The sequence below is a fragment of the Ruditapes philippinarum genome, unplaced genomic scaffold (assembly GCF_026571515.1).
Source record: "Ruditapes philippinarum isolate M1 unplaced genomic scaffold, ASM2657151v2 ctg627_1_1_1_1, whole genome shotgun sequence".
Taxonomy (NCBI): domain Eukaryota; kingdom Metazoa; phylum Mollusca; class Bivalvia; order Venerida; family Veneridae; genus Ruditapes; species Ruditapes philippinarum.
Window position 1 is genome coordinate 116,953 of NW_026854864.1, and position 22,990 is coordinate 139,942.

Below are 22,990 nucleotides of genomic sequence, written 5' to 3' on the forward strand. Positions count from 1 at the left end.
ACAAGATATTTAGAAAAACATAGCCATATACTATATCCAAGTTTATTTTATTTTGTAGCTGCATTTGATCTTCTGTTGTAAAGTTACAAGAGAATAACTTTAATAAGTTTGAAGTCAAACACTTAAAACAGGAATGTTATATAATCTTAAAGGGCAATAATTCAGTGAACATCAATACCAGTTACTGTTCTTCGAGACTGGTGTAAAGATTTAATGGAGGTGAAAGACCTAGTGCACTTCTGCATTATTTGAGGCACAAACCGAGACTGAAGTAGAACCACATGTACCGTAAGCTTGCTGGATCACATCCTCGCATGTGAAAAATCAAAAGTTCCCGACTGGACTGAATCCAGTGGTAAGGACAGGTGGTTTAAAACAACAAACACTTGGCCACAAAAACCCAAAGTGTTACACTTGTTTAAAATGAGCTCATTTAAATTGAGCCAATTTAATACATGTACCTTGTATTAGCATGAAGAAATGAAGACACAACACTGTATATATCAGATATAATCTGTATTTGATTTGACACATGGTTCAATGTGTACAATATCCTGCTTATAACCTTCTCCTTGGCAAACAATTTTTATAAACAAAATAAATAATTATACATATTGGAGAGTGTTCTGTACATGTTTTCATATAAAGTTATCAGAACCAATGAACAAAACAAAAACAAAATCATAAAATAAACCATTATTCCATATCTAACATTTGTTTTGTACAAACTATTTTCATACCAAGCATAATAACTCTTTTTTGGTGTTTTTATAAATACCCAGCACTTGTAAAAGTTGGAAAAAATAACAATTAAATTTATATCATTATAATTAACATACAAGCTGCAAGCCTCCAGATGTGAGAAAAATATTTTTCAAAATATATGTATCTCGAAAAGGTACAAAATGCTTTGAGCCCTTTACATGTTGAACAGGCTGAGTTAACTCTTTTTTCACAACTTTAATACATGTTCAAGTGATTTATTGCGGCTTATTTTAGTTGGACAATTATTAATATTGTATGGAGCATATGGACAAATGTTTAATGACAAAATTATGTATACAGAAGAAATTTGTTGACATTTATTAAATTTTCCCCCCAGAAACGTATTTTGTTTACTATAATTGTATACAATAAATTATGTACCTGAATTTTTTTTCTTTCACAGAATCATTGTTACAAAGAGGTATATTTATAATCAAACTATGAACATAAAAAAGAAATAAAAACTTAACTTCAGGGCTAGACATTACACAGAGACTTATAATGCATTGTCCTGAGCAACCAAATGTTAGTTCAGACAAAGTACATTGAACTATAAGCAGCCCATAGGGCCAATTAATACTATGTCAATGACTGTAATCACAGATTTTATATGAATATCTATTCACACCCATATTGCATGTTTTTTCTAAAGATATGTTCAAGCTGAGAGAGTTGCTTTTATTCTGTTACAATTTTTAAAATCAAAATATTTACTGTTAACAGCAAATTGACCCCAGACAAATACCTTATAGGACAGACAAACAATCATTTAGTGTAAGAAAACATCTTACTGGTCAATGCCATTACAAAAATTTAATATCTAGCCCTAGAATGATTTTTTTACACAATTCAATTCTTCATAGACCTGTACATTTCCAGGAGAAAATCATCAAAAGTTGAAGGTTATTAAAGCAGATTACTCATGAACAGATTTCACATGACGTTCTCTCAGCATGGCCAAATGTTTGTAAATAATTTAATAATCATCAAGGTTGAAATCGTCAAAGCCGTCTAAACCTGGATCTAGTATCTGGAAGTCCACTTGGTATCGTAAAATTCCTGTAAACATAGTAAAACTTCTTGTCAAAAACAATGTATTAGAAAGCTGGCCCTGTACCATTAATACAACAACAAATTAAAAATAATATTTCTATTTCAAAATAAAATTTCTATAAAGATTAAACAAGAATGTCAATTTGTTGGGTTTTTAAGTCACATCAGCAGTTGCAACTTTCCACCACCACAACTGACAAAATACCTCAAATGCCCCACCATGCATTATTTCAGGCACAAGTGGGCACCTGACATTCCATATGCTAGATGGATAGTAGTAGCTCATCATGATGTTCAGCACAAATAAAACAATAAACAGATACATTTTAAGCTACATTTCCTACTGATTTTGCCGTAAGACATACAATGTATTAACTAATATTAAGCTGCATGAAGTCTGGACTTAAGTGCAAACTAAGTTAACACTTTACTAATGGCATGCATATATGCTAAGTAAATACAAGCAATTTGTTTTAACTGTACAAACCTCCAATTCCACCAAATCCTTTCACAAACTGTGCACCTTCTTGTGATCTATCTGTCACTATTTCCAGGGTGGCTCCAAAGTTCTTGTAATTGTTTGCAAACCATTCTAATAAAGGCATCTGGTCCTGAAGCTCTAATTCTACACCAGTCTGAAAATCACATATTAATTTCAATTAATTCCAATAAATTACAGCTCAGCCAAAATTAACGTATTCCATCACATCTTCATTTGTATTCATCCCTTAAAATGCATACCCTTATATTTCATGAAAATAAAACATACTTACCTTTTAAGAAAAGTAAACAAGAGGGCCAACATTGCCCCTGACCCATTGAACTCATCCGAGTAATTACTTAGACAAACGTCCTGACAAAGTTTGATGATGAAAACTGAGTCAAAAATATGACCTCTAATGTGACAGAGTGTTAACAAGGTTTTCCATATTTGGGCAGTGTGATCTAAATTAAACAGATTTTTTTTCTTTCTTTCTTACTTTTTTAGTACTTTTACAACAAAAGTGAAAGAAATTGAAATATATTTTTGTATATTTTTAAGCATAAGCACGACAATGGATGTCTAAACAAACTTTATACTATGTTAACTCCTACGATAATTACCTTGCACATAAATTTTATTTGTTACCTCTCTTCTGTTTTTCTTTAACATCTGTTGTTGACAATAGAATTTTTAGTTTTCAATGCAATGAAATAGCAATGTATTGCATTTTTATGCTACAAACATCCCTTTTTTAAATATCAAATGTATACACTTCTATTCTTCACGCTTGTGTTTTGACATAGTATGATACAAGCGTATTTTTATTTTGTTGTGCATGAATTCTAAAAGTGATGTGTATTTTAGATTTTCAATGCGTATTTCACGCTGATACGCATGCTTTCTGGAGCTCTGCTTTAGAGCTAATATTGATTTTCCTTGATACTTAAAACCTAAACAATACACAAAATAGAAATGACGTATTGGTGGTGGTCACTTACATCTTTATCTAAAAAGTGAGTTTTGTCTTTTTCTTGCTCTGGTGTGAGGAAAAGGATGTTTTCAACTGAAATAAAAGCAACCATAAAAGTAAATACAGTAATTTCAAATAATGTAAAACCTCTTCACTTTTAGTAGTAATCACTCTTTCAAAGATCATGTTGATAAAACAACTTATTTAAATGATTAACAATTTTTTGTTCAGTTCTAAACTTTCAAAAACAAGGGGGCCATTGGCCCCAAATCGCTCACCTGAGTTCTAAATGCAATTGATATACAAAAGTTACCAGGTCTTAAAAAAATATACAAAACTGGGTTAATTTTTTGTGTAGGTAAGAAGTTGATGTTTTAAGACAATACACCAAGAACTTTAAAGTTATGATCAAGGTTAAAATTTGTAGATGGGAACAGTTTTTAACTTTTTACTATAAACATATAAGGAAAACATATGACCCCAGGGTAGGGCCAATTTTTACCCTAGGGCTATAATTTGAACAATTTTAGAAGAGTTCCACTATACAATGCTTCATGCTAAATATCTAACTTCTAGCCTTTGTCAATTCAGAGCAGGTCTTGTAAGTTTTTACTATAAACATGTAAGGAAATCCTATGACCCCCGAGACGGGGCCAATTTTGACCCCAGGGCTATAATTTGAACAATTTTGGTAGAGGACCTATAGATGATATTATATACCAAATATTTAAGCTCTAAGCCTTGTACCTTCAAACAAGAAGATTTTTTAAGTTTTTACTATAAACATATAAGGAAAACCTATGACCCCCAGGACAAGGCCAATTTTGACCTCAGGGCTATAACTTGAACAACTTTGGTAGAGGACCTATAGGTGATATCATATACCAAATATCAAAGCTCTAGGCCGTGTACTTTCAGACAAGAAGATTTTTAAGTTTTTTAAACTCCTTTTCTAGCCCTGTGACCTACTTATGAAACAGACCAGAACAATTCTTGTAAAGTTTGGTTACTGTGCAGTCATTGGTTTATGAGGAGATGTTGTTTTAAAGAAATTGTTGAATACGCATGACGACAGACGGTAGGGGATCACAATAGCTCACCACGAGCATGTTGTGCTCAGGTGAGCTAATTAATCAAATAGTTAAATGAATTTATCTTCATTTTGTTTCTTTATTTATGTTTCACTGAGCAAACTAACATTTACTTTAAAAATACTCATAACTGTCAGGATGGTATATTGCTATGCAAGTGCAGAAGAACGATATAAATATTTATTAAAGAACCACCTGCAGTACTTAAATAATTAATCTTGCTCTGAATAACTTCAAACTACCCAACATAATGTAAATCCAGCAACATTTTGACAAAGCATTTTGTACTTCTTCTCCATGTTACAGTCGAAAAGAAATACAGTAATGATACCAGGGCACATGAATATTTACATCCCATTTTCAACCAGAGATCTCCATCTTTTGCGATATTGGTTAAACTGTGATGATTTCACGTAGGCGTTTACTAACACATTAACATATAATAACTCACCATCTGTTTGATGATTTTTGAGCACGTATCTGGTGATATCAAGGTTCTCCCATACAATGAGAATATCTACAGCTCCCATCTCTAGTGCTTTCAATGTGTCATCAACACCAAAACAGAATCGCCCAGTGTCTTGTGAGATTTCATCAAAATATCGGCCTTTAAAATAAATCATATATAAATAAAATTTTTAAATGAATTTGAAATATTCTATTTTCTATTTCATAAAGTTTTTAAATCAGAAATGAAAATTTAATTGGGTGGTGACCCACTTTCAAATTCTGACTTCTAGACATGATGTTGAGATACCGGATATGCTTCTCTACACATAATGGTACATACATGTACAAAAATATAGGTAAAACTACCAACCATCTGAAAGCTGACATGTATATTCATTTGGAGAAGTGAGGAGAAAGACGTGCAAAATTTGTGGCCTTAACAACTCGACCAGATTGAGACAGGAACAAAGTCTTTCCAAGTAATATTTCTATTTCTTTTCAACAGTTATATCTTTCGCATAGACTTACCTATTAATTTCTTTTCCTGGATGAATTTAACATTTGATAATGCATCTGCACTAAGTTCAATAGCTTGGTTAAACCCGTTTTCACCACCATATGATACATCTACTATTTTTATCACTTTTTGTTGTAATCTCTAAAATATGAGAGGCATCATAAGTATGTATTATTATGATTTTGAAATGTAACAATATATACATCATATTTACTAACCAGTAATATTACCACACAGTCAAAAACAAAACATGCCCACAGGGCCTGCTCGTCTAAAATCAAACCTGATCCTATAAGCTTCAGATCAAGGAGAAAGATGTATACATAGGTGAAATGTGCTCAACAGATCCTTTTTATATCCAAGGCAAAATCTTGACATTCCATTATCTTAGGTGACCTTGACTTCTGACCCAGTTCATGTGCATGACAAAGTCTCATGATGAACATTTGTTCATGTTATTTGAAAATCCCTCCATGCACAAAGCAGTTATTGCATGGACAAGTTTGGACACACACACAAACACTGAACAGCCATTTTAACAACTATATGCAAGTGGGCTTAATAAAACTCCCCTGACCACTAAGCACAATACTTCAAAGCATAAGCAAGATAAGAGCTGACAACAAATTTTGATATTTTTATTAGACCTTTGACAAGTTGTGACCTTGACCTTTATTTTGCTCAAGACAACTCAACTCATCATGAAGAACATTTGTTCTAAGTAATATTAAATAGTTATACTCTCATGAATGTTTTATTTTGTCATCTGACCTTTGACCCCTAAGTGTGACCCTGACCGCAGACATCTGAATTTTTCGAGCTTCTCCACCTCACGATGGAAAATATTTGTCCCAAGTTATATTAAAATCCCTCCATGAATGCACAAGTTGCTCTGAACACAGATTTTGAGCTGACCCCAAGTGTGACCTTGACCTTCAAGTGGTGGACATGGGTTTTGTGTGTGACACACCACCCCATTATGGTGAACATTTGTTTGAAATTATTTTGTAATCTATATAGACAAATCCAGACTGACGGACACACATACACCAAAGATGGTGACTAAGTCGAGCTCGCCGCAACTGGCATGACAAAAAAAAACAAGCATTTGATAGTATTGCGGGCAATACAGTAGTCCCCTACCGGTCCCTCAAAAAGTTCTTTAATTGTCATACACTCCTGTGTATTGCCATTTATAATGAATTTGAGGATGAAGTCTGTATTTGAAAATATCGACCACAAAACATAATAAAACAAGTTTCATAAAAATATTTCCAGTACTTTTTGAGTTATCACTGGATTCCGTTTATGTGTAAAATTTGCCATATTTTCAGTCTATGTGTTGCCATAGCAACCAGAATTTTCGACATAGGAAGAAAAGAAAAAAACGTGCATAATTTCAAGACTGCCATCTACCCATATGTCAAGTTTCATAAAAATATTTCCAGTACTTTTTTGCGTTATCACTGATCCAGTTTATGTGTAAAATTTGCCATATTTTCAGCCTATTTGTTGCCATAGCAACCAGAATTTTCAACATAGGAAGAAAAGAAAAAGACGTGCATAATCTCAAGACTGCCATCTACCCATATGTAAAGTTTCATAAAAATATTTCCAGTACTTTTTGCGTTATCACTGGATCCAGTTTATGTGTAAAATTTGCCATATTTTCAGCCTATTTGTTGCCATAGCAAACCAGAATTTTCAACATAGGAAGAAAAGAAAAAGACGTGCATAATCTCCATACTGCCATCTATCCATTACCAGTTTCATGTAGAGTACTTTTCAATTTGCTCAGTTTTCACCATGACGGTCGGACAGACGGGGGGGGGTAAACCTTTCAACATTTTATGCAAAAAAGCAGGGTTTAACTTGCAGTGTAGAGATTTTCAATTTGCTCTTCACCATGTCGGGGGGGGCCTTTCACATGATGTTTAATATATGTATCTGCTATTTCCAAGAGGTGGATGAATTTGCATCTATAAGTAAGTTGGTCTTACTTACCAGATCAAACATATCTGACTGACTGAGTTCAGTTTTAAAATCTGCTGACCCGGCCAATACAAGACCAGAGCAATTCACTTTGTCGTTTGAGATAAACATCTGTACAGCTACTTCTGCTACTTTGCGTACATAGTTGTGTCGCTTCTCCATTCTTAATCGAGCAAAACGAAGCGCTGACTGACCTCCTCTTCCTAAAGAATTATAAGGGTAAAATAAAACTTTTCAAGGACTTTTTAAGCACTTATTAAGCATGTTTTCCTAATTTTTAAATACAATGTGTTGCATGTTTCTCCACACAGATTCCAGCCAATTTTTTTTTGTCAAATACACATTTTCAATCAACAATTTTACAATTTCTATAGAACAAAGGGTGCAAAAAATACAAACTAGTTTGAATAAACAGCAATTCTTCCCCGCTGGTTACGTTGTGCAAACATTTACTAATGTCAGTCTGCTAATGTGGATCGGTTTTTTGTTTAACTGTCGGTTTTTACCAACACTGTTTTTCAATCATTTTCAAGCACATTATCAGCAAATTTAAGCACTATTTAAGTACTTTTCAAGAGAGTTATCAAATTCAAGGACTTTTAAATTTAAGCACTTTTTTCATAATTAAACACTTTTTAAGAAAGGGACTCAAATTTAAGCACTTTTTACCCTGAAAATACATAGATTACTTTTTTCGGGTTGGTTTTTGAGTCACAATGACATATTTGAAAGGTTATATGGCCATTTTCCCACTTTATTGGTGGAGAAATACCACAAGATACCCTTTTCTGTAATACTACATTACTACATGCAGGAGCAGGCACTTGAGTAGAACAACTGACATTCCATCAGCTAGCTTGATAGCTCCTCACATAAATTATTCAAAGCCCCTGGTGTGAACCTACAGTAGTGAGGGGCAAGAAATTTGAAGTCAATGATCTTGACCACTCTACCAAGCATGTCACTCAAGATGACTCAAGACACCGTATCATCTTAAGGTATATCAGATGCATAACTGTCAACATACCATCTATAGGTACCTTTAAAGCTAACTCATTTTAAAGTGTATTTTTATGGCATATTGCCAATGTTGTATTTTATTTTCTGTTCAATTTTTCATCTACTATTTTGACTGAATGATACTGACCATGCTTTTTTGGTAAATCCACTGTGAATTTATGCAAAACTTCCCTCGTGTTTCCTGACAATGTTCCAAACAATGCCCCGTTACCATCCATCACAATAAAACCAAATTTATTATCATCTGCAAGCAGTGCTGTTAATGCCTGAAATGATGACACAATCATTAGAAAGAAAAAGAGTATGAACATAAAGCAGGTTTGATTTTTACACTTTTTAACAACAGTTTTTCTGAATAACTAACTTCCCAGAGTGACCAATGCAATATGATTTTTGTATCAATGGTGTGAAATAAGGGACCATTAGACTCAACTGTCACAGAGAAATTTCCCATATTACATGTACAGTTAATATCTTTACTTCATGTGATTGTAATAAGTAAACTTTTACCAGAAGGCAATCTATTTTCTACTCTTGTGAATTTATCAAAACTGCTGTGTATTTACCTCGGTGTGAAATTTGTTATCACATAGATATAAGGATGTATTGATAGGTCTAAATGGTTCAAAGTCTATGTTCACTTTCTTTTCTTTCCCTTCATCTGTCACAATTGTTCCGCAATATATCACCAACCCATTTGGAGGTACTGATAAACAATAAAGCAAAATATTAATCCAATGAAAAAAGAGCAAAATATTTAGGAGAGGACTTTTAATAAATTCTTCAAAACTTGGAAATTCTAATCCTCAAATGAGTGTTGTTGTTTTTTTAAAGAACACAAATTGTTTCTGTTGATTTTGTTTAAGTACAAATGCATGATCTTCAATAAGTAGTTTATATATGGTTTGCTGTTATGAAAGTTTGAAAATTATTTACATTGCAATGTATTTGATATTTTATCACGAAATATACTCTAAAACCAAACACCAATATGTCCAGAGCTTCACAGGCATTAACATTAGTATATTGTTCACAGCGACACATATCAAAATGAACACATTTCAAAGTTATCACATAAACCAATTTATCACACACCCGTGTCGATTTTGCGACTCCGTAAAAGTGGTATTGCATGGCCGTGCACATATTTTGACCTGACGTCATTAGCGTTATACAAACATAGTGTAAAGACGCGCTAAAAGTTAGCGTTTTACTATATAGTCAATGGCGCGTCAATGAAAAATGACTCTTTCTTCACTTTAAATGGTCTTTATTTATGTGATTAATAGAAAATTAGAATAAATTGGTGCAAGTTCATTACTGAATTTATTGGACTTGTTGAATAAAATAATATTATGCTCGCCAGAGGCTCGCATAATTTAATTTTATTCAACTCGTTCAATAAATACAGTATTGAACTGACACTCATTCAATATCCTTTATTTAATATAGTTATTGTGAACAAACAAGAATTACCTTTGTTGTACAATTTTAATCTTTGCTGTACAGATGTAATAGCTCCAAGTACAGATAGTCTGTTTACACGACTTTTAATATTTGATGCTGTTCCAAACTCATCAGCTAACATTTTGGAGACTCGAGGAATCTGATCTTTGGGTGGAATGATAAGAGAAATCATGCTGGTGCCATTGCTGAAAAAAGACAAAATCTATAACTTTTTTCCATTGATAAAACAGAAAAAGTTTTATATGTAGGCCTAATGTATATTCAATCAACTGCTTATGTTGTTAATCACTAAATCGTGAACAGTCTGCTAAACTTTTGGCTATAATTTTTTAAGTTAAAAATATTGGCTTTTATTTTATTTGAGCGCCAGTGAGCCCTGAATACATCATTGCAAAATGTAGCATATTAATTAACTAAAGAAAATGGTATAAACCTTGTCATAAAGTCAAAGACATGTCAACATATAGTTCTGGTTTCCAAAACTTTATAAACTACTTTTTAAACATTTTTCTTTCGCCTGATGTGGCATTAAAGTTTTGGATCAGACCCATTATGAAACCTAAACTGAATAGGACATTTTGGTGAAACCTTGTTTAAATTTGCAAATATCTTTTTCTTATTTATTCTTGTACATTATCCGATAAAAATATCATTTCAACTGAACATCTTTCTAGACTATTTCAATTATGATTTATCAAAATATTAAAAGTGTCTTTACTTCATGGCGCCGTGCTCTAAGAATAATAATTTTTTATTACTACTAATAAATACTAGCATGTCAGATTCTTGGCACAAATATTGGTGAACTTTTTATATGGGAATGTCGTAGCTTAAGGTCTTCAGCGTACCCGTTTATATACTATGACATGACGTGAACGCTGAAGATAACCCCGTAGGGAAAGTACACCAATAATCGTGCCAGGAAACTGACACGCTTGTATTTATTCATCGAACATGCCATGAAGTAAAGTGAAGCATACCTTGATAAAACTATATATAATCTGTTGATAAGCCAAGGATGGACAAATAAAAATCTTATTAGGCCATCCTTAAAAAAATGTTTGTTTGCAGTAACCCGACCCAGAATTTTCAAGGTGGGAAGGTAGGTCGATTTTTTTTTTTTTATTGAAGTGTACTCCTAAATAAACATGGAATTTCAAAATGCTGGACAATATATGCTTTGATAATCTGGTAACAATTAATAAATTGATAACTGAATTCTAATTTAATAAGACCTACATTTTATTTCTTCTATTAACCTTTAACAGAACGAAAACAAAGCACAAGGCATAATTTTCTGATTCCAAAAAAAAATTTTTTTATCCAGACCATGAAAAAAAATTTTGAGTAGGGGCAAATTTTGTGAGTCGGTCGCGTTACTGCAAACAAACATTTTTTTAAGGATGGCCTTACGAACATAAACTACCTAATAGTTTCCGACAGGTAAAATTTTCGGCACTTGGCCGCCATATTGCCAAAATGTTTGACCACGTGATTACGAGATTGACCTTTATGAACCCATGTGTCTCCAATATTTTTATAAATTTCTTTTTTAAAGATAGTGAAAAAGGTGATTTACTGACTTTAATATTCAATAAAATCGTATTTAAGTACTAAAAAATTAATGAAAATAAATAAAAACATTATCTTGAATAAAAATATCGAAATCATGTCAACAAAATGTTTTAATATAGTACACAACACTATTCAAATCTGTTCCCGCGAATGACGTCATACGAGGTCTCGCGTGGCACCTGAATGTCATGGCCGACTGTAGTCGGCGTAAATTGATATTTTACAGTTAAATAGGCAATTTTAATGACGGTATTAATATTTTGATACTCTAATTGGTATAGAACGATATTAAAATAATTGTTTTATCGTAAAATGCACAAGAATTGATTGGGTCAAGTGTATTTGCAAGTGAAAAACAAGAATAAATCATCTTATGTTATTCTGGTTAGGTTTCATAACGGGTCTAATCCAAAACTTTAATGCCGCATCAGATGAAAAACAAAAATGTTAAATAGCGGCTTATAAAGTTTTGGAAGCCAGAACTAGGAATGTCGTAGTGTTCACGTCATGTCATAGAATACGCATAGTAAGATCTTAAGTTAGATCCCAGTTTAATCCAAGAAATTACCACAAAATTCTAATTGAACACACGTTTTTACTGATCAGTGACCATGGCTCAACCCTTTCAACACCAACTGAAATTCTTCTAGATTAATTTTGTCTAATGATAAATTATTTGGTCAATGAAAAATTATTTTTATAATAATTTATAGAAATTCCTTATAAATCCTTGAAATACACTAACCCACGAGCAGCTTCCAAGCTTTTTATAAGTTTCTTTATTTTCCATATTTCTACATTACGATCAGCATTGGTCTCGCCATCTACGCCGTTAGAGGCCATTTTCTTTCAGTTATTTGCGAGTTTCTAAACCTTTGGTCCGTATGGCGGGAATGATTTTCCCGAAAAATGTCTATGATCGTGATTCACAATGCTCTTTGTTGATTTCACTGTCAGCAACTATAAGTTTAGTTCAATAAACACTGGTTATTTTATTTATATATCGACTTTGTTTACAAGTTTTCAACTATTGTGCAATTTCCTTCTCAATATCGGCCATGTGAGACACGTCATGACGTCACTAAAGGAAGTGCAAATTTTAGTTATTTTTCATCAAATATTTCTATTTCTTACAAGTGATATCTGTAATTGCATTGGAAAAAGATAAATTTTAATTGAAAATAATTATGTGATATAATGTGTTTTTAAAGCAGTACATATCTTAACATCTTTATATTTTACTAATCACCACGTAGATTTGCATTTATTTCATAGGCATATTTCCGGTACAACTTTGCGAACTGAATTGAAACACGGCTTTTGATTGAAATAATTTCAGATTTTTGGTTATAATGGAAGATATCATGTAACAGCATTAGTTCATTTCAAAAGCTTTTTTTAGTATTTAGAACTGTGACAATTTAACAATTGTTTACACTATTTTATAAATATCTGAAAACGAATTTTTTTTTACGTGGTGTTTTTCTACTTTCACTTTCGTTTTCAGATATTTATAAAATAGTGTAAACAATTGTTAAATTGTCACAGTTCTAAATACTAAAAAAAGCTTTTGAAATGAACTAATGCTGTTACATGATATCTTCCATTATAACCAAAAATCTGAAATTATTTCAATCAAAAGCCGTGTTTCAATTCAGTTCGCAAAGTTGTACCGGAAATAGGGTTTGCCTAAAATACGAAAGTGAGATTTTTGACGAAAGTGAGCGAAAGTGAGCGAAAGTGACTTTTAGAATTTGAATTGTACTGTTTTAATAGAATTTTACAGTAAAATTGCTGTTTGCATACGTATATTATTAGCAACTTATTATATGTATTATAATAAATAACCATAATCATGATTTAATCGCCATTTATTTGGTGGTTAAAGATCATAATGATTATTTTTTAAAATAAAAATTATAGATTTCTGATAATATACGTCTGCAAACTGCAATTTTAGTATAAATTTCAATTCCATATTTAATAATTTACAAGTCACTTTCGTATTTTTTCAAAGTGAGCGAAAGGAAGATCTCAGAACTTGTGTACAGAAATTATGCAAATAAATGGCATTAAATCATCATATACTATATTAGTGATTATTTTTTAAAAGAAATATTATTAGTTGCTAATAATATACGTCCACAAACAGAAAATTCACTGTGAAATTCTATTAAAACGGTACAGTTCAAATTTTAAAAGTCACTTTCGCCCACTTTCGCTCACTTTCGTCAAAAATCTCACTTTCGTATTTTAGGCATACCGCGTAAATAAATTGCATTTAGAATCACTGAACAAAGACTTGTATCATAAAGATCCATGGTAGAATATTAAAATTGGAGGAGACTTAAGGTTTGAATCTCTTTGGTTATGTTTTTCTTTTGAGATTTGAAACACTTTGAAATCTGAATTTATTTTTAATTTAGAATAAGGGAATGCAATTAATAAATACAAGTCGACCCACATACAAGTATTGGTCTCATATTGTGTCCATGTAGATGTTTACCGTAAATATTTGGTTTTTTGGGGGAGTGAATCGTCTGGGGGGTGAGTTGTCTTGTTTCCAAATATTTATGTCCATTTCCTCCACAGTTAACAATTACTTTATAAGGTAAAATATACAAAAAAATGACGACCACCTCATTTGCAGAAGGAGCATCTGAAAGTCTTGCATACCATATATGCTTAAAAGATAGTGTTGAGACATGATTTATATATTGTACGTGTTTTGAATTTCAACTAAATTTGGTACACAGTGAGAAAAATATGTAGTCTGACCTGGAGTTTAACCTATGCTGGAAGACTGATTTATTGACTTTGAAAATAGATGCTATAAAAATAAATTGATGAATGAAAAATTAATGAACCTTGTAAAGTGGATTCACTTTGAACAATTTTCTTCAAACATCGTTAACAATGCATTGAAAAGTTTTATCTCAAAAGAATTACCTTATGTTTTGTTTTTTTCAGTATACATTTTGAATTGTTCAATGTAATTGCCATTTCTCTTCAGATTTAACTTGTTACAACACCCACAGCAGTCACAAGATACGTCTGCATCACATGGCAATTATCTGTTTGGTTGTTTTGTGTGGTCTGCCAGCTTCAGGAAAATCTCATCTTTCAAAACAGCTCCAATTCTACTCAGGTATACAAGTTTCAGGAACATTTTCATTATACATGTACTGGAAATCATTATAATTTGCTCTATGGCAATTTTATTCAGGTTATAAATAATTACAAAAAAACAACAACAAAAATTTGTAAATTTAAAGCATTCTATAGTATATAGCACCAACATGACAAAATGTTTCCAGCTTGTTTAGTCACTAATTGTAAAGATCATTCCATTATTGTTTATTTTAGAATCTAGTGGATTACAATCATCAAAGTTTGTTATTGTTGAGTATGACAGACTATTACCTCCTCACCTAGAGAAGATTCTTATACTCTCAGACAGTCAACAACAGGTAACACTACATAAAGTTAAAGTCTGTGGGACAACTGACTGTGTTCATTGCAGCTGCATGTATACTTTCAAAAGATAAACAACTTTTTATCAATAATATAAACATAAAAAACATGTAAAGATTTTTTTAAATATTTGAAGCAGTAGATTTTGTTTTTTATTTGTGAATTTAAAGATGTAATTTAAACATCATCAAATTTTTATACTTTATAGTAAGTTTACTATTTTCAATATTTTTTTATGAATTAAAACAGTTTCTAAATTTTCATTATTTGGCTTGAATCTGTTGCCTTGCTTCTTTTTATAGTCAGTGCAGTACAAAATTACTCTGGTGCCAAAATTATTTGAACAAGGCATTAATATAATTTAGGGATATATGAATATAACTTTATACCCCTGTTTAACCAATTAAACATTGATAAAATTAAAAGAATTCAGTATATTGACACTGACCATAATTTGCATAAAGACAAGGAAAATTTATACATATCGTCTTAATCAGTATTCCTACAAAATGACTTGAAATTCATTAGATAGGATATTCAATGTGTGCTTATTTTGTTAGTGAATGCCTATAATCTTGACAGGTGTGTATTTGCAGATTTAAAAACCCAAACATTTATAATTTAATGTTTTATGATTCATATACATTATATTCCTAGGCTAAGGCTTACATCCTATATGAAATATATATTGGTTCAGAACATACACTGTAGGTGTTGCTTTTGATTAACCCTTTACCTCATGAGCATATTGTGAAAAATGGCCATTTTTATTGAAAAGCCTCCTGTAACAAGTTCAAACTGCTATGCAACTATGAAAAATGCTTCAATACTGATGAAACTTGGCACAAATTTTGACTGGACTATAGCCTTTGTAACAGCATGCTCAATCTTTAATTTCCTGTTACCATGGCAACAGGGGGACATCTCAAAATAGCCAAAAATCACTATTTTGCATTGTTTTTTTTATCATCAAAACTGATTTCAAAGTGCTGCAACTTCTCAATGGATTAAGATGGCTTTTCAGCGTTGGTTACACATTACCATAAGATCTACCCGAGGCCATTTTTAGTCTGTCACATGTCAAATTTTTTTTTGGCAATGAGAGGGGCTGCCTTCCCCTTTCAAACCCCCCCAAACAGAAGGTGGCACATCCCTCTTCTGGCAACCCCCAGATGTACCTTTTTTGATAGGGGGCGGCGCCTAAAAAGTGATCACTTTTTTTTAACAACATTTCCCAAACGAAAAACAGTGTTTGGGGTCTAAATAGGGTAATTTTTCACTGTTTGATGCCTCAAAAAGGGGGGAGGGGGATCGAAAAGCCGTCAAAACACGTCTATATTAGGTAAAGGGTTAATCTGCATTCAATTTCAAGCTGAAAATGAAAAATGTCATTTTAAGAAGAATATCCAATTTTAACTTGTAAGAAGTGAAAATTAAAGGTGAATATTTAAGATAATTGATTTATTTACATGGTAAATTTAAAGTTATGTAGCTTTTGATGTAGTGATACAGGTTGGAAGCTGTTATATTAAATTTTATTCTTTTCTAGTCAAACTGGAAGAGATACAGAGCTGGTATTGTGAAGTGTGTGGACAATTTGATACAGGCAATAAAGAAAGGGAACCAGTCTTCTGACATAAGACTTTCATTGGACTTTCAACTTGAAAAGGAAGTGACTGAGGCATTATGGGAAAAATTTACAACTTTGTTAAAAGAAAGTAGTGTTTTAGAGATCAGAGATAGTGACACAGTCTATATCATGATAGATGATAACATGTACTACTCGAGTATGAGATACAACTTTTACCAGCTGGCTAGAAAATGTAAGTTAGAGAAGTTAAGAAAAACTTATACCTAACCAGGTTTTCCAGTGGTAATAAGATGGGTGAATGTTGGTGGATGGACATGAAAAGTTTCTACTGTGTACAGCTCAAACATTTCTCGAGATACCAACCCAACTTTCACACAACTAGTCTATCATCCGCAAGTCTCATTGGATAAACTGATTAGGGCTTTGCGATTCCAGATGGAAAACCTGGTTTTGTGGCTCTTTTAACATATACATGTTTAAATAAATTAGAAAGATATCAGATCGAAAAGAGAAAAAATAGAACATGAAATTTTTTAAATGGAAATGTAATATTTGCTTTGCAGTTAAGATTTTACAAGTATTTTCAAGTATGTTTTATTTTAGGGGATATTGAAAGAAAAATGACAGAAATCAGTATTCCATTTGACACTTGACTCTTAATAAATCAGATGAAAGCTGATATGTTTATTATCTGTTTACATCTATAGTTTTAATATAGTTTAAGTTTATTTTTAGTTTGATAATGCATGTAATGAATTATTGATTAGTAATTATAGTTACATCATTGAGTACATTATTCTACAATTAATCCGGTCATTTTTTATAGCCCACATATAATCATCAGTTTTTATTCTTGGAACCAGTCTAGGTGACCTACCCACAGTATTTAGCAAATCACTGCCAAAATTCCCAATTCCAAAGGTATGGGTCATGTTAAAGAAATACTGGAAACAAAGAACTTGGACAATCAAAAGATTGTATCAGTCACTAGGCCAGCTTACACATTTGAACACTTTATTCTAAACAATTTGATGTCCAGGTTTATCATTTTGATGTTAAAATTCATCAAACTCATTGTGGGCTATTCCAAATCTAAGAAGTACCAGTCCAGTATACAAATATATAAGCAGGTTCAACATACATGCCTTGTTTGACATACATGTATATGAATCTCGTTTTCAGACGAAATAGGTTTCTGTCAGATTTATCTCCAGATAGATGTTGACATCGCAATATCCCAGAATGCGAAGCGTGAAATCAAGGTAGCAGATGATGTAATTACTACTATGGCAACCAAGATGGAGCCACCGGATTGGTCAAGAAATAGCTGGGAGGAGCACAGCATTACCTTTACTGAAGAGTCAGATTTGTAAGAAATGAATGATTAAAAGTTTTTATTATAAATAGAACAGTTTTACAAAATGGATTTGTATGTTTGAAGTATTCAGAGGACAGTATTGAAACATAAATGTAAAGCAAACATATATTGACAATCTTCTTGTAAATGACTTTTTGGTTAAAATATGAAAAAAGCAAAATCTAGAGTTATTATACACCTTTGCTTGATATTCAACAATTTTTTCGATCCGTTATATTTCTGAACCAATGTCGCTGACACACTTTAATATAAACCAATCATTGTATTAAGGAGTTTTAAATTTATGCCTATAGAGATTGTCCACCGATGATATGGCAACGCTTTTTACAAGAATATACCTGGATTCAATAAGCTTTAACACATTAAAATTTCCTAATGTATATGAATGCAAAAAGTTTTGTACAGATTATTATCAACTTTGTCATTATTGAAGCCGGTATACATATACATGTAGTATGTTTTTCTCATATCAAGGTTTTTTATATACATTATTATTATGAGAATTTTTGTATCACATGTGCAGATCCATATTAATGTGTAATTTATTGTATATTGCTGCTATTTATATTCTGAAAGATTCTGTATTTATTGGACAAAGTTTTTATTCCCGCGTTAACGTCACGTTCTGTTTAGCGTATTGTTAAACGGACGTTGCGTCATTTGTCATTTGTTATTTTATAAGCGTCAATTTTTTCTGAAGAAGACTAAACGTCGAAAGCTTAAGAAAAGCATTTGTTTTTATTGAACTGATTATATATACCTTTTGCTTCTGACATCGCTTACTGGTATATATCTACTGGTATATATAAAATCATTTTTGTTTTGACCCACCTTACAAACTGCAAGAGATAAATTTTGTGAAATTAATAAAAAAAACCCACCTCTTTCACTGCAGAGCTAAAATTTTCTGTAGGAAAAAAAACTCAGACTCACGCTGGATTTCAGGGAGAGTATTTGACCAATATTCTTCTTGATGTTTTTTTTTTAAATAATTTTAAAAATACATCAAATAAATGCATTATAAATATCTTTTCTCCAAACTTGGTAATTTTTGTTGTTGTTTTTTTCACTGGACTTTTATAAGGCAAGTATTAGGGGTATTCTACTTACTGTGACATTGTTGATGGCAGAACATACACTTAATACAGGATACTTCATACAACATAAACAACATGAAACCCCACTCTGTCACACATGACTGTCTTCAGGATAATAAATGTAGGTAAATCTTCATGACCGATATCTCTAGAATGGATATTACTGAATTAAAGCCTTTTGTGAACTTGTAACTTCCTTATAAAGGTTTTACAAACACTGAAGGTATATATATATGACTTGATGGTCATTATTACAGGTCAATGGGTCAATGTTCAAGGCCCATAAATCTAGCATAGATATTTACAGAAGTATACCCCTTTGTGGAATTTAAAAAATTCGAGATTTATATAATATGTAACAGTTAAACTCCAGCAATTGATGTTGACAAATTTATTATTCTTTGTGTTCTTATTTCGGTTATTGTTATTTTATGAAGTAATAAGGATAGTGTAGTGTGCAGTCAATTTGCAACGCTTTGTGTTTTGTTCCAAAAATAGCATTAATCTCTACATTTTCTATATTTATATCCTATATTATAAAATTCTATACAGAAAGTCAGTACATGAGTTGCTTCAGAAAGCAGTTAGCAGGCCAGTGCAGCCAGTGGAAGATGTTGATGTTGAGCAGCAGAACCAGTCGAGAGTGATATGTAGTGAAAGTTTTGTGTACCAGTCTGATATTATTTTACGTAGACTGGTTTCACATGAGATGTCAGTAGCAAAAGGTATAATTACTAGATTTCTTTTTTTTATCATAGATTGCTTTAGGAAGATATAATTTTCCTTTCTGTGAATGTCTTTTAATTTCAAATCAGGGTCTTTCAAATAGAATGGTCTGGAGACAGACCAATTTTACGAAAAATGCTGTCTCAGTTGAGTCACATGATTGGGTTATCTACCGACCGTGATATGGCATTCAAAAACCAAATTATAAGATAATGTTTTGTTAAAAAATAAAAAAAAAATTACTAAAAACTAACTCTGACTGCGTTTAATTATCTGTTTTTACTTTAAAAGTAACAATTTTATAGTTTTGCAATGAAATTAGAAATTTTCCATTCTGGTGTCAAGGTACAAATCTACTGCTCATATTTGAAAATAGGTCCGAGTTTCATGAGCTTTTTTTCATTCATGCATTGTTCAATGACAAAATAGAAATTGATTTTACAGGGAAAAGATGCTATTAAATCGTATTATGTAAAAATATTATAATATTTCAAGATGTTATTTGCAAATATTTGATTTTTAATTTGGTGCATTTTCAAGATGGCGCCGATTATCGGCCAATATTCTGAACAAACAATCTATGTTTTTTAACAAAGATGGCTTTAAAAAACATCATTTCCTGAAATATTTATCCTTTTTTCAAAAGTTTAAAGATTTTTAAATAACATCATGTCGTTAAAATTTTCATTTTTGCTCTTGTATTTAATAATCGCCCTTTTCTTGAACACTTACATTATTTGCTTATAGCAAACTATACCGATTTATACCGAGACTTGTTTAATTGTAGCGAGAAGGGTTTACATAGCGCGTTTCCAGACCATTCTATTTGAAAGACCCTGTTCAAATCAATACATTGTATGTTTAATAAGTCTACAAATGATAATCAATATTTCATATTAAAAGAGAAAACCTTTTTGCTCACTTATAGAGCTTGCAAATGAATGGCTATTATTATAAAATGGCAGCCAGACATTTCAGTTGTGTATAAGTATTCATCTCCAGCTACTTCTGTTGTTGGATTGTGCAATGCGACAGACTTTGATGGATTAAAAAAATCCACCAGTGACCAATCCTTACAAATTGGGTTATGTGAACACAGGTTCAATGATTTGCTCAAGCAATCATCAACTAAAACCAATTCCTTGTATAAAGTTATGTTATGCCCCTTTCATAATAACTTTTTATCAGTATGATTAAAGCTCAGCTATTAATAACTCTCATTTATTTTGATGTGATTATATGCCAATTTCTATTTAGAATATTTACATACGGCTTTCTGGCATTCATTTATCCATGGTCACATCATGGTTGAAAGAATAACAACTGGGTATCTTTCTTCACCAGTAAAAGCGAAAAAGGTCACTTTTGTTTTACGGTAAATTAATTTTAAAACTCAACCTGTAATCAGTGCTCAAAGGTCTTGCAAGGTGTTGTCCCCAAAAAATTTGATTTTTTGTTTTGAATATTAAATTTAGCTTACAGTTGTTTGGGGGTTTTTAAAATTTTGTTTCTCTTTCCCAGATATGAGCCGCGCCTGAAAAAACCAAATTTTGGGTTTTGCGCCACGGGATTGATCGACTGCATGGAGGCAGGCGGGTTTGGCCATGCGGGTTTCGCAATCCCATTTATTGGTTTTTCATGATGTGGCTATTAATGAATGGTTTTTTCAACTAGGTCTTTCCCCACAATTTAAAGCTGTTCCCAAATATGACCTTTGCAGAGCAATGAATTTAATAGCCAAAAAAAAAAAATTTTAAAAAAAAGGTTGAACCAAAGGTCTTTTGTTTTTCTTTCACATGAAAAAGCAATCTAGTTAGCTTACTGAAATAAAAGGGTTTAAACTTGTTGATTATAGTGTTCTTTTTTTTATGCAAAAAATCTATACAAAACGGACATGAAGTCCCTAGCGGTTATTGCAGCGGTTAGGAAACTTTTTGCTGACTGTCAAAAATTGGGAAAATGAAAATTTCCCAAGAAACCTTTTGTTTCCAGGGAAAAAGATCTTTCAAAGGGATCAAATGTGAATTTTATTTTATAGAAGAAAAATTCCATAGTCATTTAAAGTAAAAGTGGAAAAAAAGCCTAAATAGTTTTTATTTTTTTGGGGGGTGTCAGACCAAAAAAAATTTTTGGTTTTAGCGAATTTCAATATAATTTTTTAATTGCAAATCCGAAATTAGTCCACTTTTTTTGAGGGTTACTTCCTTTTTTATGTACACAAAAGCCAAAAAAATTTTCAGGGGGAATCATGCCGTAAAGATGGTCAAAGACAGGCCCCATAAATTTTTAAAAGCACAGTTTTCCCCAAGGGTCGAAGGTTTTAATTTGTTTTATTGTATTTTCTGTGAAATAACAAAATACAAAGGGGACTTTTTCAATCTCTGAACAGAAGTTCAAAAACAAACAACAAGTAGTTCTAAAACAGCTTAAAACACGTTTTAAAAAGAAAAAAATATTTTTTTTTTGTTCAAGTATCCAAAAATTAAACGATTTAAAGTTAACAATGGTTTGGCTTATAGAATTGTAAATAAAAAAATCAAAATTCGGGGTAAAAATGTTTTTTCAATGAAAATACTTTTTTAAAAACCAAATACTAAAAAAAACCGGTGGGGAATAATGTTCTACAGTCGGACTGTTTGGGCAAGAGGATTTTTCGCTAAAATATTTACTTCAATTTTTTAAAAACAGTTTTCCTGAAAAAAATACCTCGAAAATAAGGTTAAACCCAAAATGCAAGGGAAGTTCTAAATTTTTTAGAATGATTGTTTTTTCGACCATTGTGTATATTTTTCTCCGTGGTACAGTGAAACGCATTTGCTTTTGGTGAGATTTTTCTCGAAGTTCGAAACCCCGTGAAAAAATTTTTTTTTTGAAAAAATTTTTTTTTTAAGTGTTTTTGTTAAGGAAGTCATGTATGAAAGGATAAAGTTGTGATTTTTCGTTAAAAATGAACTAAAAAAATTTTTTGTTTGTAACTCTATTTTAAAGCGAATTCCCTATGTATCAAACTCTGGTGCCTTGCAAAATGAATTATAATACTAAAAATTAACCTATAAGGAAAAAGCAACAGAAAATTTCAGTACGATTTAGAGCAAAAATCAGAAAATCCAAAGAACTTGCAGCCTTTTTTTTTTAAAAAAAATTTCTTATAGTAAACTCCAGGATTATTTACATCTGTGTTAAAAAACGTTAAAATCCGTTAAGCCCTAATTTAGATAATATGGTTTTTTTCAGCCCGTTTCCTTTTAAATTTACCCTGGCTGAAAGGGTTTTCGGGCTCGCTTAGGGAAGGGGAGGTCTGGGGTTCAAATCCCGTAAAGGTAATTTTTTTTTTTAAATT

At 31.7% G+C, this 22,990-nt stretch overlaps 2 protein-coding genes across 2 annotated transcripts; one reads left to right on the top strand and one right to left on the bottom strand.

Moving 5' to 3' along the window:
* Positions 1–501: 501 nt before the first annotated feature.
* LOC132741342 (eukaryotic peptide chain release factor subunit 1) lies at positions 502–12,477 on the bottom strand. The gene is made up of 10 exons (XM_060729485.1): positions 12,130–12,477; positions 9,819–9,994; positions 8,909–9,048; positions 8,470–8,608; positions 7,335–7,525; positions 5,342–5,471; positions 4,815–4,970; positions 3,301–3,365; positions 2,306–2,453; positions 502–1,824 (listed from the first exon to the last, which is right to left on the bottom strand). The coding sequence occupies exons 1-10, from the start codon at positions 12,225–12,227 to the stop codon at positions 1,742–1,744; spliced, it is 1,326 nt and encodes a 441-aa protein (XP_060585468.1). The 5' UTR covers positions 12,228–12,477; the 3' UTR covers positions 502–1,741.
* Positions 12,478–13,962: 1,485 nt separating this feature from the next.
* Positions 13,963–19,702, top strand: LOC132741332 (L-seryl-tRNA(Sec) kinase-like). The gene is made up of 6 exons (XM_060729476.1): positions 13,963–13,995; positions 14,398–14,532; positions 14,751–14,854; positions 16,408–16,681; positions 17,632–17,818; positions 19,477–19,702. The coding sequence occupies exons 2-6, from the start codon at positions 14,448–14,450 to the stop codon at positions 19,700–19,702; spliced, it is 876 nt and encodes a 291-aa protein (XP_060585459.1). The 5' UTR covers positions 13,963–13,995; positions 14,398–14,447.
* The last annotated feature ends 3,288 nt before the right edge of the window (positions 19,703–22,990 follow it).

Bases quoted from the DNA above. Each gene is read 5' to 3' on its own strand.
- LOC132741342 (XM_060729485.1), bottom strand. From the start codon at position 12,227: ATGGCCTCTAACGGCGTAGATGGCGAGACCAATGCTGATCGTAATGTA. The intron at 5,472-7,334 runs GTAAGTAAGACC...CTCATATTTTAG, and splicing joins AGTCAGATATGTTTGATCTG to AGATTACAACAAAAAGTGAT. The intron at 1,825-2,305 runs GTTTGTACAGTT...CTATGTTTACAG, and splicing joins AGGATTTGGTGGAATTGGAG to GAATTTTACGATACCAAGTG.
- LOC132741332 (XM_060729476.1), top strand. From the start codon at position 14,448: ATGGCAATTATCTGTTTGGTTGTTTTGTGTGGTCTGCCAGCTTCAGGA. The intron at 14,533-14,750 runs GTATACAAGTTT...TGTTTATTTTAG, and splicing joins ACAGCTCCAATTCTACTCAG to AATCTAGTGGATTACAATCA. The intron at 16,682-17,631 runs GTAAGTTAGAGA...TCTCGTTTTCAG, and splicing joins TTACCAGCTGGCTAGAAAAT to ACGAAATAGGTTTCTGTCAG.